The sequence below is a fragment of the Piliocolobus tephrosceles genome, chromosome 11 (assembly GCF_002776525.5).
Source record: "Piliocolobus tephrosceles isolate RC106 chromosome 11, ASM277652v3, whole genome shotgun sequence".
Classification (NCBI taxonomy): domain Eukaryota; kingdom Metazoa; phylum Chordata; class Mammalia; order Primates; family Cercopithecidae; genus Piliocolobus; species Piliocolobus tephrosceles.
Genome location: NC_045444.1, coordinates 45,873,416 through 45,888,428, shown reverse-complemented (window position 1 = coordinate 45,888,428; position 15,013 = coordinate 45,873,416). Strand labels below are relative to the sequence as shown.

At 38.4% G+C, this 15,013-nt stretch overlaps 1 protein-coding gene across 1 annotated transcript in view; it reads left to right on the top strand.

Annotated features, from left to right (window-relative positions):
• ITGB6 (integrin subunit beta 6) overlaps positions 1-15,013 on the top strand; it is an 84,126-nt gene that overhangs the window by 47,512 nt on the left and 21,601 nt on the right. The window contains exons 8-10 of the mRNA XM_023217500.2: positions 5,199-5,288; positions 9,095-9,229; positions 9,443-9,860. Coding sequence (XP_023073268.2) covers positions 5,199-5,288; positions 9,095-9,229; positions 9,443-9,860 — 643 coding nt within the window. The remainder of the gene's footprint in view (positions 1-5,198; positions 5,289-9,094; positions 9,230-9,442; positions 9,861-15,013) is intronic.

Sequence of the window (15,013 nt, the reverse complement as noted above, 5' to 3'; positions counted from 1 at the left end):
CTTTCTTTCTTTCTTTCTTTCTTTCTTTCTTTCTTTCTTTCTTTCTTTCTTTCTTTCTTTCTCTCCTTCCTTCCTTCCTTTCTTTCTTTCCTTCTTTCTTTCTTCTTTCTCTTTCTTTCTTTTTCTTCTTTCCTTCCTTCCTTCCTCCCTCCTTTCCTTTCCTTTCCTTTCTTCCTTTTTTTTTTTTTCTGAGGCAAGGTCTGACTCTGTCACCCAGGCCGGAATGCAGTGGCTGCAGCCTCAACCTCCCAAACTCAAGCAATCTTCCCACCTCAGCCTTCCAGTAGCTGGGACTGCAAGTGCACACCAACATGCCAGGCTAATTTTTGTATTTTTTGTAGAGATGGGGTCTCACTATGTTACCTGGCTGGTCTTGAACTCCTGGGCTTGAGTGATATACCCACCTCAGCCTCCCAAAGTGTTGGGATTACAGGCATGAGCCACTGAGCCCGGCTTATATTCTATTTATTGATTTTTCTGGGTGATGGTATTTGCTTGTTTACTCTTTAAATATTTCTTGAACTATATACTTATTACTGGCACAATCTGTATGTTATGCTGCCATTAAAGTTTATAAGAAAGAAAAAGAGAGAGAGAAACAGGGGGAGAGAGAGACAGAGAGAGAGAGAATGCACCGCAAAGAGCTGCTAACTAAAGAGATAAAAAGTAATGAAAAAAATACTTAGAAAGATTAGAAGAGAAATTTGTGAGCAGACTATATAACATCATATATTCTCAGTCTATGCAAGCCAATCTTTTAGTAAATGTATTTCAGTAGAATACGTATAGTAAGTCTATTTACAGATTAGAAACACTGATGTTGGTTAATAATATAATATTGAAAACAAACAGTGCTGTGAGCATAAAATAAAGTAACATTAGTGACATGTTAGTGAGGCTTCATAAAGAGAGTTAAGCAAGCAGAGTCTAAAGGGAAGTAGCCGGCTGCTCTGAGCACTTGGTTTTACAAATTCTTTATTAAAATGTGATAGATTTGATCATTAAACATCATATATGTGCATCAAAATATCACACTGTACCCCATAAATGTGAACAGTTTATTATGCATCCATTAAAATAATAATAAAAGCAAGAAAAAAAATGCTGCTAGCTGATATGTGACCACTTGACTTGTGAAATGAGGGGCATGCATCACATGGTCTCTATCAAATGAGGGCTACTGAGCTCTGAGGTGGGAGGGGTCTCTGAGACTGTAGTAGAAATGTCAGAAGATTAGGCTATAAGGGCCCACTAGAGTCACTGTCCAAAGCAGAAACCAAATCAAGGTACCCAGCAAGGATACAGTTAATACAAAACACTGACCCAGCAGACATCCAGGTTCTGAAGAGCTAACCACACAGCAGGTGTAGTTGGAGCAGGAACAGGGGTAACATCAGGAGCTTCCTTTTCTGCAGGACAGAAAGCCAGAATATCACCAAAGCCAGAGAGGCTCTGTAAGGTCCTCAACACGAGTCTTGTTGAAGAGAAGGCCAACCAACAGCCTGTCCACAGTTAACCAGGCAGCAGGTGTGTGACCGCATGTTCCTCTGCCCTGAGCCAAGCAGGAGTGCACACCTGACAGCTGGTTCTGGCAGCCAGACACTGAGAGGCACCAAACTGGGAGTCCCTCTCTGAGAGGAGCCCAGGATGTGCAGGTGGGAATGCAGGTGATTTCCTCGGTATCACACCTGCCTGCTAAATAGCTCTCTGTTGGTTTCTTATCCTTTCTCTTCCACAAAGAGGAGATTTCCATGGAACAAATGCAGACTGTTAGATACATACATAATCTTTTTGGAGATGGGGGCCGAGTGAAGAGATAAATAGGGCTTGAAGAAGGAAGTTAAGAAAACTAAGGTAATCAGAAAGAATGAGTGAGAAAAGCAACCTCAGGAACTTCTGGGTGGTATGGTAGGGAGGACGAGGAAAATCCATAATTAAGATAATCTGCAGATAGATAACAGAGAATTCAGGCCCAAGCATCAGAGCTTGCATTTCTAATCAGCTCATGCAACATCATGTTTGCAGTGTTCACCATTTCTAATATCCAGGCATCATCTTTTAGAGTCACAAATACTATAATTCATCACATCCAGGCATGCAAAATCATCCTTTTTCTAACATTAAACATGTTTAATTACAACAATTTATAATAGTGCGTTAAGACTTTAATGAAAGGAAAGCATTTGACACATGATATTTACAGTAATCATAATACTACAATATTTAAAGTATAAATTTTGACAGTGTTAGAGCAGGAAGCCAAATTGTCCATATTTTTAGTTAATTATTTGAAATGCTTTTGAGGGGACTCAGCATCCAGAAATTAATAGTTTTCCTCTGCGCAACTGTCAGTGTCACCACTGGTTACTGCTACTGGCTGCCAACCCTTTTATATTGTCACTCTAGTGGCAGTCAGCGATTAATGCTAACCACTTGTCCTAATAGCCAAATGCCAAATGTCATACCACATGCAGGATTATAATTATGCTTTAGGAAGTGGATGGGTTTGGCTTTGTTAGCCAAGAATTAACCACAAATTTGGAGGCCACTTGAACTAGTGCTTGCAGAATGTATCTGTGACACCTCAGTGTTGGGGTTCTCAGGATGTTTTTCAAGGATAGCAGTTTTGTAGAAAGCTAAGAGCCTTGAAATCCTTTTCCTAAGGGACCTAAACCTTTCTTTGTCAAGCTTGAAAGGTTCCCTCTGCCATCTCTTCTGGGATCAGTCAAATTTATACACATTCCAGCTTCACTTAAGTGGAATTCAAGTTCCTGTATAGGTATTCACCATTAACCACATGCCACGTGCTTCACAGCCCTTTGTGACATGTGTTTATTTGAAAAGGTAAGTCCGTAAACCAGTGCCTTCCTTGTACTTTACAAGTTTTCCCTGACTCAGGGAAACAAAAGGGGTTCCTCCATCATCAGGCAGCAATGTGGGACACAGAGTAAGGTAAGGAATGTTACCTGGATTACTGCCCACAGCCCCCTCAATAATAAAACAGTGTCAAGGCAGAGCAGCATCTCACACTGTTAAGAGTTCAGATTTTCCAGGCTCAGTGGCTCACACCTGTAATCCCGACACTTTGGAAGGCGGAGGTGAGAGCATTGCTTGAGCCTAGGAGTTCGAGCCTACAGTGAGCTATTATCAGGCCACTCACTGCACTCCAGTCTGGGCAACAGAGTGAGACCCTGTCTCTAAAAATAAAAATTAACAACAACAAAAAAACAATTTAGATTTCTACTGACTTCAAACTTCAACACAATCATGACCACTGAAATAAGAGGAACATTACAAACCCTCAAATCAAAACCAAAGCCCATTTTTCCACATAAGTGTAGAAAGTGTGGACTCACCGAAGGACCCACTTATAGCAAGTGCCCGGGACACCCTGCATGTCTTCTGTGTTCTAATGTTGCCCTGGCTTCATTTGTTCCTCTGCTTGGTTCCTTTTGTCCTAATTTATTTTCTTGGTATCACTATTATAATTAATGATAATTATTCATTCTAATTTAGGTTTTTTACATTTTCTAAAACACTTAAATCTTCTTTAAATAAGATAGAATATCATTATGTTTGAACTATATGAGATACCCTAAATCCTTCACTCAAAGCTTACTTACTTTTTTCTACATACAATTTTAATAAATTCAGTCATCCAATTTCATAGCACACAGCAACTCAGAAGACCACAGCTGACAGGAGTGGTTGTTGACATAGTACAGTATAGCAAACCTACTTAGTAGATGTTGAATACAACAGTAAATAGATAAATGAGTAAATTAGTAGGTGAGTAAGACCTTAGAGCTCACCAAGGAGAAGGTAGAAATCATTTAAAAACATATATAAGAAGCAACAACGTAACAGTCAGGGTCCACTTGATATGGGTGTGACCTCTCTGGAGGTTTCAAAAGCCTTTGATGATTATAGAACCACAGTTTATTTATTATGATTTTTTTTTGAGACAGGGTCTCACTTTGTCACCCAGGTTGGAGTGCAGTGGCACCATATCAGCTCACTGCAGCCTCAACCTCCTGGGCTTAAGTGATCCTCCTGCCTCAGCCTCCAAGTAGCTGGGACCACAGGAGTGCCACCACACCCAGCTAATTTTTGTATTTTTAGTAGAGATGGGATTTCTCCATGTTGGCCAGGTTGGCCTCAAACTCCTGAGCCCAAGTGATCTGCCTGCCTTGACTTCCCAAAGTGCTGGGATTGCAGATGTGAGGCAGCATGCCTGGCAAAACTATAGTTAATATTGATAAGTAATAACTCCATTCCTTCAAGAAAAAAGCCAAAGTATTTTGAGGAATCTTTGTTTAAGAAGGCAGGTATGTGTATCACACACCTTAGAAAACTTTTCATTTGAAAACAACAAAATTTAAAACATAAAACTCCAGGGTGGGGGAAATTTCCAGCTGTCTGGAAAATTCCCTTCTTTGCCGTGCCTCATTCCATGCCCATGCCCAATGCCTGGAGTGATGATGAACTCATATTGCTAGTTCTCAGGTGGGAATGACGCCTCAGGAAAAAACACTGTGGGTAAAGAATGCTTTCTGCACTAGTTTCTGACTCACTCCATGGTGATGTGGTGGGAGCAATTCCAACCAACCCCAGCACGGTGCTAGCACCCTGAAAGGGAGCGCATTACCAGAGGAAGGGAGAGCTCAGTACAAGCATCCAATAATTCACTCTCTTTCTCCACCAAGCGGTTACTCCTTAAGACCTCTTAACTGAATGACTTACAGAGCGACCTGATTCCCCTCATTGCCTGTGTGCACCAAACCTTGGTTTCTGCAACTTTACAAAAAGAGAAGTTCCTGGTTGTGTACTGAGAACTTTTTGGACAAAGGATGCTTCACAAATGGAAGACGTTATATAAATGTTACTATTATTTGAGACTTGACTCCTCTGGAGACAAAAATCACAGCCCTAGACCATGGCAATCACAGCCCCCGACCATAGCAACCACAGACCCTAGATTTCCCCAGTGCTGACTCCATCCAATCCATTTTCCACTTGAGCACAGGAAGCAGCACAAAGTAAAGGCTACAGTTTCAGGAGAAAAGCAGATTTGTTATCATGAACCTGTTTTCCCCAGCCAGTTAAATAGAGGCAGTCATAGCCAGCAGGCTCAAACCCACACTTTTCTCCATTACCGTGAGGAAACAAAGATTGACTTACTCTTTTTCTGTTTACAGAATTACGCAAAACTTATTCCTGGAGCTACAGTAGGGCTACTTCAGAAGGACTCCGGAAACATTCTCCAGCTGATCATCTCAGCTTATGAAGTAGGATATTTTACAGCTGGCATCTTTTTTGCATTTCTTTGGTATTCAAAAACTAAGATGTGATTTAGGCAGTTAAATGTTAGTTTCTTGTTGGTAGAGAGAGTGCTTATCCAAAAAACGTCTCTGCATGAATGCAATCAAAATATAAATTTTGTTCATTTTGCTTGCTGATCTTCTTCCTGGAAGGTGGAGCTGAAGATAGAAAAATCATAAAACTGATCATAAAGTTGAGGTTGTTTTTATAATAATAAGCAACAGCAACATTGTTGCCAGCAAAATTTTAAAGCCTCCATGAGTCATACAATTAAGCTCTCCTGTCTGAAAAAAATGAAGTTTAAATTGCCAGTGAGTGACAGAGTTATGTAGAGAGCTAACTCCACAAGCTTGACGATACTAGGTCATAACTCAAGCAAAAATACAAGTGCTGGCTGTGCACCAAAACACCAGTACACAAGGAATGCCACTTTTTAGTTTCTATACTTTTGGGAACTAGGAACATTTTCCACTGGTTTATGAGTAGGTGTGTAAATTTTTGCTTTGACTTTAGGAATTAGTACCTGAGGACAGAATTCCTCCCTTAAAATTAGAACATATACCTATGGTGCTGTTACGTTCTCATTCTTTGTCTCCATTTCATAATTCCGTTAGTCAACAATGGATGGCCGGTTGTCAATTATTTTTAATTTTGGTTCCTAAATATCATCCCCCCCCCCTTTTTTGCCTTTATTGACAAAGAAATACACATGCAGAGAAAGAAAGAAGAAGCCATAAATTAGAATAGGAATGAAAAAAAAGGAAAATTTTTAGTAAGGAGTAAAGCTCTAGTATTTACTCTAAACAGCAACTATGTAAGAACAAGTGAATAACAATTCTCCTGACTTTTGATGTTTTAAAATTACCAAAAAAATGGCCCATATGTAATATACGCCAACATTTAGCATGTACTGAACCAGCATTCCTTAAATAAAATGACATATCAGAATCAACATGGAAAGTTTTTAAAAATAGGCCTATCCAGATTCCTCTCACAGACGTCTTTGAAGGACTTTAGGGGAAATGAGAGCTACATATTTCGGAAAGAAAAAAAAGTGCCCAATAATTTTGACGTTGGCCCACCAATTTTGAAACTACCCTGAAGGAAGAGAAGCAAGATATTCTTTCTCAAGTATTTCATTTATTCAGAAAATAAAATATAGATGTGTCCATTAAAATTATAGGATGATGGTTTGGTTTGGTTTGGTTTGTTTTACTGATAGCCTCAGAAATTTCAGTTTTCTTAGGTCACATCAAATTAATCACCACATTAGCTCATGCTTGAAATTCTTCCAGACAGGAATGCTCGTCCACAAAACGCTATAAAAACCTTCCTCCCTCTCATGCAGTAATTAAAGTTTTAATTTGTAGAATCAAATAAAATCACACAGCAATCCTTCACTGTATCAGAATGCACTCCGTGTTTTCAAACCCAATACTCTCAACAGTGTTGGCCACTAATATCTTCAGAGAAACTAAGCAGATTAGAAAACACTGAACTGTCAAAAATATTTCCCCCTCCAGCGAGAGCAGCCCCCATGCGTCTGCTTGCTCTGCCAGAGGTTACGGCTCACTTTATGATCTCAAATACTTACGTAACTTACAGGATAGTTGAAATCAAGGCATTAAACATTTGAAGTAAGTCTTCTGTCCTTGTTTTACTATCTCAGAAATACTAAGAAGTGTCTATTATTCTTAAATGAAACCATCTTGCACTGGAGTTATTATTGGAACTTTATGATTCACAAGGCAAAGTCTGTAATGGATCCTGGCACTAGTTCAAATTATTTTTCTACTGTTATTTTTAAACATATACTAAAAAGAATTTAAAAATATGAGGAACCATAGGCTGAATTTCTTTCTAGTCTATAAAAAGAGAGAGAAGGAAAGAGAATACTTTGAAAGAAAACGTAAAACGCTTCTGACTGACCTCTAGTAGGGCAGAGGTAGACAATTTGTGTTTATAACTTTGTGGCTACAAACTTCAGCTCAGTAATTTACAGTGCCACATTGATATTTTAAAAAAACTTAAATACCAATGTGTACTTATCTGATGATCATTCGCTAATGTCCTTTCTTCCCTAATCGTATAATAAAGGCTACCAAAATATCAGCAATCCCAAGGATAAGTTCCTCTGCCGGTGTTTAAATCCCAGGAGGGAATTGACTTGGTTTCTTTTGTTTTTCCTGGTTCGTGAGAGATGCTCAAAAAAATGAATGAAAGAAATGATGAAAAATACAAATAAGCACTTATGTCCTTTCTTTGGGAAATTCAGACTAAAATATTCGTGGTTAAATTTGCAATATGCTGTTAAATGATAGTAATGCTGAAATTTCCTTTACTTAGATCAGATCATGTCATCCACTAGTCCTTATAATTGCTGTCACCGTCTTCTAGCTCATATCCCTTAATTTTTATTTAGCTCCCAACTTTATCTCCAACATTGCTTCTATTTTAATCTCATTATTTCGGTGTAAGCAGATTTTGGAGGAAGGCAGGGTCATTTTACTATACATTTGGCGAAATTACACATAAGGTATCAAAGCATCTCATTTCTCCATAAATATATACACCTATTACATACCCACACAAATTTAAAATAAAACAAATTTTTAAAAATTACACTTAAGGGAAATTTGAAGCTGAATTTGCTTTTAAAATGCCAACAAGAAAATAGATATGTGGACTTAAAACTTTTGGATTAACTGAAGTATAAATTTATTTATAGTATTTTAAAATTGGTTTTATTCTGTTTTTCTATTTTTCATAATTTGGTTTGCTTCACCTACAATACAGACTTTTGTTTTATAAGTGAACAAGGAATAAAGAAAGTAAGATAATAAACTTCCTGAGGCCAGAAAGCTTTCTTATAGTATTCCCCAGACCTAACTTTACACTAAATGTGCAATAGGTACTAAATACATTCCAATATTGATTTTAAGGCACACTTTCCCCCCCACATTTTAACATCTCTAAAATTGAGCTCCATCTTACAACCGAAGGTGAGTTACAATCACCATTGTGGTGCCAGGCAGCAGTCATGATGTAGTTTTCATGGACAATTGTGATTGTACTCACTTCAGTTAGTTAAAGGCATTGTTGCTACTTAAGTATTAAGTTTAATTGCTGTTTTAACATATCTTTAAAAGTGTGTACTATGATTCGATATTGAAATGAAAAGTTTATCCTGTATGCAGAAATGTACCAAAACAGAGCAGCAGGGTATAAATTTGATATCAATGAAGCAAATATTCATTGGTGGAGGAATGACTTAAATTCTGGATTCTTTGCAAAGCAACAAACAGCTGGTTTATGGGAGCTAAGAAATCGTGATACACATAAAGGAAGCTGTTGTTAAATTTTGTTACTGAGATATAAGCAAAAGAATTGCCTTTTATATGCCATTCTGCGCAACTCAGGGCAGGAGAATTTGCCGAATCCTTCAGAATGGATAAAATAATTTTCAAAGCAATGGTAGATGGATAGGACTGATTCATATGTTGTGCAGAACCATCTTGAGGTATTTTGTCATAGTTTAATGTCATAAGATAATGGTGTATCTTATAATTGTTGGCACCTTAGATTTGATAATATATAAAATGTATATATGATTGCTCACTTTCTTGCTTTTGATTGGTAATATACTGAATTCCTTTTGACACCCAATTTAGTTTTATTCATTTGTAGTTCAATGAACATGGTTCACAGTTTCTTCTTCTGGCTATATTTTTGGGGTTGTGACTTCACTGAACTCTTTATATTGTAACTAAAGGAACTGCGGTCTGAGGTGGAACTGGAAGTATTAGGAGACACTGAAGGACTCAACTTGTCATTTACAGCCATCTGTAACAACGGTACATTCTTCCAACACCAAAAGAAATGCTCTCACATGAAAGTGGGAGACACAGTAAGTAGCTGGCCAATAGATCGTCTGAATAAATAGCTGGATGGGTCAGAAGTTAGCTGAGCTCACTGAAGTTGGATTTCTTTCAAGAATTTTAAAAGCAATTTTCAAAGATTTTCTAGTAAATGCTTTTGGCAAAGCTGATTTCCGTGAAGCCTTGTTTCACCTCATGCATTTTGGTGGATGGAGGGAGATAATTAGTATTTTCTTTTCCAGGCTTCCTTCAACGTGACTGTGAATATCCCAAACTGTGAGAGAAGAAACAGGCACATTATCATAAAGCCTGTGGGGCTGGGGGACGCCCTGGAATTACTTGTCAGTCCAGAATGCAACTGCGACTGTCAGAAAGAAGTGGAAGTGAACAGCTCCAAATGTCACCACGGGAACGGCTCCTTCCAGTGTGGGGTGTGTGCCTGCCACCCTGGCCACATGGGGCCTCGCTGTGAGTGTGGCGAGGACATGCTGAGCACAGATTCCTGCAAGGAGGCCCCAGATCATCCCTCCTGCAGTGGAAGGGGTGACTGCTACTGTGGGCAGTGTATCTGCCACTTGTCTCCCTATGGAAACATTTATGGGCCTTATTGCCAGTGTGACAATTTTTCCTGCGTGAGACACAAAGGGCTGCTCTGCGGAGGTAGGCTATGTCGAAATTCATCTTACCCTGTGGCTGCTCAAGTATCAGCAAGGGGTTGGCATCCTCTGCACCTTGCACAGTTTCCTGGGCATAGTAGGTGCTCAATAAATATTTGCTGATCAGCCTTAGACCACAGGTAACTGAATCTTCTCTTGTAGGTTTTCTGGGTCTAACATTCACTTGGGGTGAGATTTCTGCCAACTGAGCTTATGTCTATTTTGTTTCCCTAAGCGTAGATGAAAGATTAAAGTGCCTTCTCTCTGGCTGTCACCCGGACTCTACACAAATGCCTGTAATAGGAACTCCATTGCTTTCCAGGTTTTTCTGGACCAAGCTGCTGTGTCTGACTGACCTTTTAAATGTATATGACTTTGGAAAAGTGAAAACTAGATAAACTGCTAAATGAGCATGCTACCAAGGATAAAGAGCACAAAAATATATTAAATGTGCTTTCAGGGACTTCACTCATTCCACAAATATTTATTAAACACCTACTATGTGACACATACTAGGTTAGGCACTGGGCATAAGAAAGATGAGTAAGTGCATATGTGAAAAGGCTGCAGGACGGACAAGGATGGAAAATTACTTGGAATATCTTGAGAAATTTGAGAAAAATTTAAAACAGAAATATGCATGTTTTAATATCCTATGTAGATGTAAAATCACTATAGTTTAAGGATATATTGCATATGACTGGTGTAAAATCATTCTTTTATATATATACACATATATGTGTGTAATCTATTCAGAAAAGAATTACAAATATGTTAATATACTCTTTTTTTTTTTTTTTTTTTTTGAGACGGAATCTGCTCTGTCGCCCAGGCTGGAGTGCAGTGGCCGGATCTCAGCTCTCCGCAAGCTCCACCCCACCCCCGGGTTTACACCATTCTCCTGCCTCAGCCTCCTGAGTAGGTGGGACTACAGGCGCCCACCACCTCTCCCGGCTAGTTTTTTGTATTTTTTAGTAGAGACGGGGTTTCACCATGTTAGCCAGGATGGTCTCAATCTCCTGACCTCGTGATCCGCCCGTCTCGGCCTCCCAAAGTGCTGGGATTACAGGTTTGAGCCACCGCGCCCAGCCTAATATACTCTTAAACAATATAAATTTGTCTTATAGATTGAAATATTAACTGAATGCTGAATTTAAGCTTCAGTGTCTCTGTTCTTCACACTATGTAAGCAGACAGCTATTCAAATCAGAAAGCCATTATCTTTACAGAAAACTAAGCAAGTTATGTTTTTAAAAGACAGTGTTAGGAACATATAAAAAAGACTAATTTGGGGGGGAAAAAGACCTGAAAGAAAGAAGCATCAAAGAATTCCAAGCTTTCTGAAAACCATTTGATACCCTTAGACGTGTACCTACCTTTCATTTCTTTGCTGCTGCTGTTGCAACCATTAAGTTCTTCTGAGAATATATGCCTTTTTCCCTCCAGAGAGTGAAAAATTTATGGTCTGTTCTGATCGAGACACATTTCTCTCCCTTTTCATCCAAAGGTTGATTTCCTGGTTTAATAGGTATGTTTCCAAACCCACATCAGTCCTCTTTCCACATGATGCAGATGGGGCACAATCTGAAGGTGACAAGAAGCCAGCCAAAGGCCGTCACCACATCACAGAGAGGATATATTGGGCAGAATCCCATATTGCATGTCTAATAGAAATCTTGTAATAAAATACATGTTCAAAACACTTGAAATTACCTTTCAAAAAGCCCTAAGTGTAATCTAACAAAATATAATAGGGATACTAACATGACCTATATTTCACCCTTTAAATCTTGGATCAAAGAGATCTAAGGCAGTATAAAATTCTGAACTGTGTTTAGCAACAGAGCTTTCCTTGATGGTCTTTCACTTTATTTTGTACCATGCATGAGGAACAGAAATAAACTAAAAAAGAGTTGACTTGATCTGTGGATTGTAGCTAGGAAGGTCTGACAACAGTGCCTCTCTTTGAGTCAGATACAGTAATTGCTACAGAAATTCTATTTAAGAAATACGATTTATTTAGCTAGATTCAGAAAACTTCACCAATGCCAATTTCCTTCAGCCATTCCTGTTTCTCTATTTTTAGTAACATCACAAAGGATGTTGCTCTATAATTAGTAACTTTTCTTTCAAAAGGTATCATGAAAGTAAATGCAATTATAACAAATGGTTAACAAATGGTTATGGAGTACCTACTATGTGGCTGGCATTGTGCTTAGTGCAGGAACAAAAATTGTGCCTGGCGTTGGAATAGACACTCTACTGCTGCTGTAGTTTTATTTGCAACTGAGGATCAAACATGCTACAGCTCACAACTTGTGTGGATCTCCAGTTTATAACTAATATACTCAGCAATGTGCCACTTTTCTGAAGAGCTATTATCGAAATATTCTTTTTCATACAGCTTCTTTCATCCGTCTGTAAGCACTCAAAGATACAGAGCTCCATTGATTTTTTTCCTTGCCCAAATTCCATTAGTCTCCTATATTTTGATTCTAAGAGATGGAAACTAACAGGCAAATGGCATTAGAGAAACACTTGCTGCCATTATGCACTTACAGTTACTGTCAATAGCATTCCAGAAAGATCCATCCCTCTGAAATACCATGGTAATTTTTTCTTGATCTTTGGTTATCATTTTGTTCCTCCATGAAACCAATATGAAAGTTTTGTTGTTCTTGTTGTTGTTGCTGCTGCTGTTGTTGTTGTATGAACCAGTACTCTAGACAATTGGTTGTTTGAGGATATCAATTAGCAACTTTGGAAACCAGGTCAGTGGCTCTGGAAGGCCAGCAGAGAGGAGGGCTTCTAAATTCTGAAAGGAGCTCCATGTTTTTGCCATGATGGTCCTTTTCTACTGCTCCAGGAAGGATTTTCTAAATTTCTGCCAAGTACTTCCTACATGCAATGATGTACTTGAGCATTCTGAAAGCATTTGGAAATGCATCTTTTATTTAATATTTGTAAATCACATTAATTTTCCAGAATCAACTGTAATATGGAATTTCTTCCTGTTATAAAAGTAAGTTTCCCCTTTTGTTGAGGAAGAAACAAAAAGATACTGTAGTTTAGAAGATCATTTACAGGTAAAAATGAAATTAATGCCTTTGGCCCAAATCATTTAATTATTCTTTGCTTTGAATTAATTATGTCAATATCAATTGCATAGGTTATGAAATGCAGTTGAAACATATCTTAATATCATGAATCCAGGTAAATTTCAACTCATCTTTCATTAGACAATGCACACAAACACACACTTTAAGATGGTGTGAAAGTGATATAAATTTAGTATGTTGCTCAACTTACAGTGATGTTATGTCTGGATAAACCCATAATTTTACATTTTACAATGAATTTATACAGACATAATCCTATCATAAGTCCAGAAGCATCTATACATACATGTGTGTATGTGTATATATAGAGAGTATATAGAGAATATATAGAGAAAGAGAATATATATGTATATACACATTAGTCATCCACCACATAATGACGATGTTGTCAACAACACAGCACGTATACAATCATTGTCCCATAATTTTATAATACTGTATTTTTACTGTACCTTTTCGATGTCTAGATACACAAATGCTCACCATGGTGTTACAATTGCCCCCAGTATCCAGTACAGTAACATATTGTATAGGTTTATAGCCTAGGAGCAATAGGCTATACCATATAACCTAGGTGTGCAGTAGGTTTACCATCTAAGTTTCTGTAAGTATACTCTATGATGTTTACACAATGATGAAATCACCTAATGATGCATTTCTCATTACATATGCCCATTGTTAAAAGACACATGACTGTGTGTGTGTGTATGCACACATATACATATATATACACACACACATATATATACACATATGCACACACATACCTAGAGAAATCAGAATCCAACTTCAAAATCTTTGTGGCTATCATCTTTGTTTGGTGATTTTTGACCAAGGAATTAAGCCCAGGACGCTCCTGCTCCAAGTTCCTTAGAGCCCAGTCATCAAGATAGAAAAGTAAGGCACTTGCTAGACCAAAGTTTACAAGACGAAGTCCACAATTCTTCCTCCTGCAGTGAACTTGGCAGTGTCTCCTACAAGTAGAATCCTGTTTCACTTGTGATTTTTTTTCTACATCCACTTTGTTTTCAGTAAAAGTATAGGAATTTTAATACTGATAGATAATTTTGTTTACAAATTCTTCCTACTGGATAGTTTTTAGAAATAATGCCAGTAACTAACACTTGTACAGTGCTTATTTATGGGTCAGGTGCCATTCTAAACACTGTTATATACTGTCTTAGGTAATCCCAAATTTTGCTGGAAGAGCAAAACTTATGAGGCAAAATGCCTAATGCACACTTCTTTCTTTCTTTCTTTCTTTTTTTTTTTTTTTCAAGAAAAGTATCAGTTACAAGAGTTTGCAAATAAATGTTATTTGTTTGGAACATCCAACACCTATGTTAGTGTCTTACGCATGGTAGGCACCCAGAATAATATTATGGAAATAACACACAGTCCATTATTTTAAACATTTTTAAAATCATTTTTGAAGTATTTCATACATCATTAAGTGGCCATATCCAAAGGGGCTCTTTAGGATTAGATGGGTTACTTGTCTACAGCAAAAGTGTCCAGGTACCTCCCTCTTTAACAGTCTCTGCCCCACCCCTCTGCAATATCACTTCTGTTCCCCTCCTACCTCTTGGTCTCTTCTGTAGGGATCCTTTTTTTCTGATCACATTTTAAGTCCTGAAGCTCTCCAGAGTTTTTCTCACTCTGCCTACTTGCCCTAGATGACCTGATCCACGAAAACTTCAACTACCACCTTTCCCTAATGGATCCCAAACCCCAAACTTCAGGTCCATATATACATTCAAACTCCTACTGGGATGTCCCACAGGCCCCTTGAGCTCCTCAGGGCCAAAAGTGAACTCATCATCTTCCCCACCCAAAGCTGCTTCTCCTCCTCTGCTTTAATAATTAGGTTCTACTCTGTGCCAGGTATTGGTGATACGGCAGTGACCGTGAGCTAGCTTCCACTCCAGTTCAGTGAAAAGCCACACCATCCATCTAGCTGCTCAGTCTAGTCACCTGGGGAGAATTCCATCCCTCTGTCTCTTCCCTCAACCCTCCGCCTGGCACCAATCGCACCCAC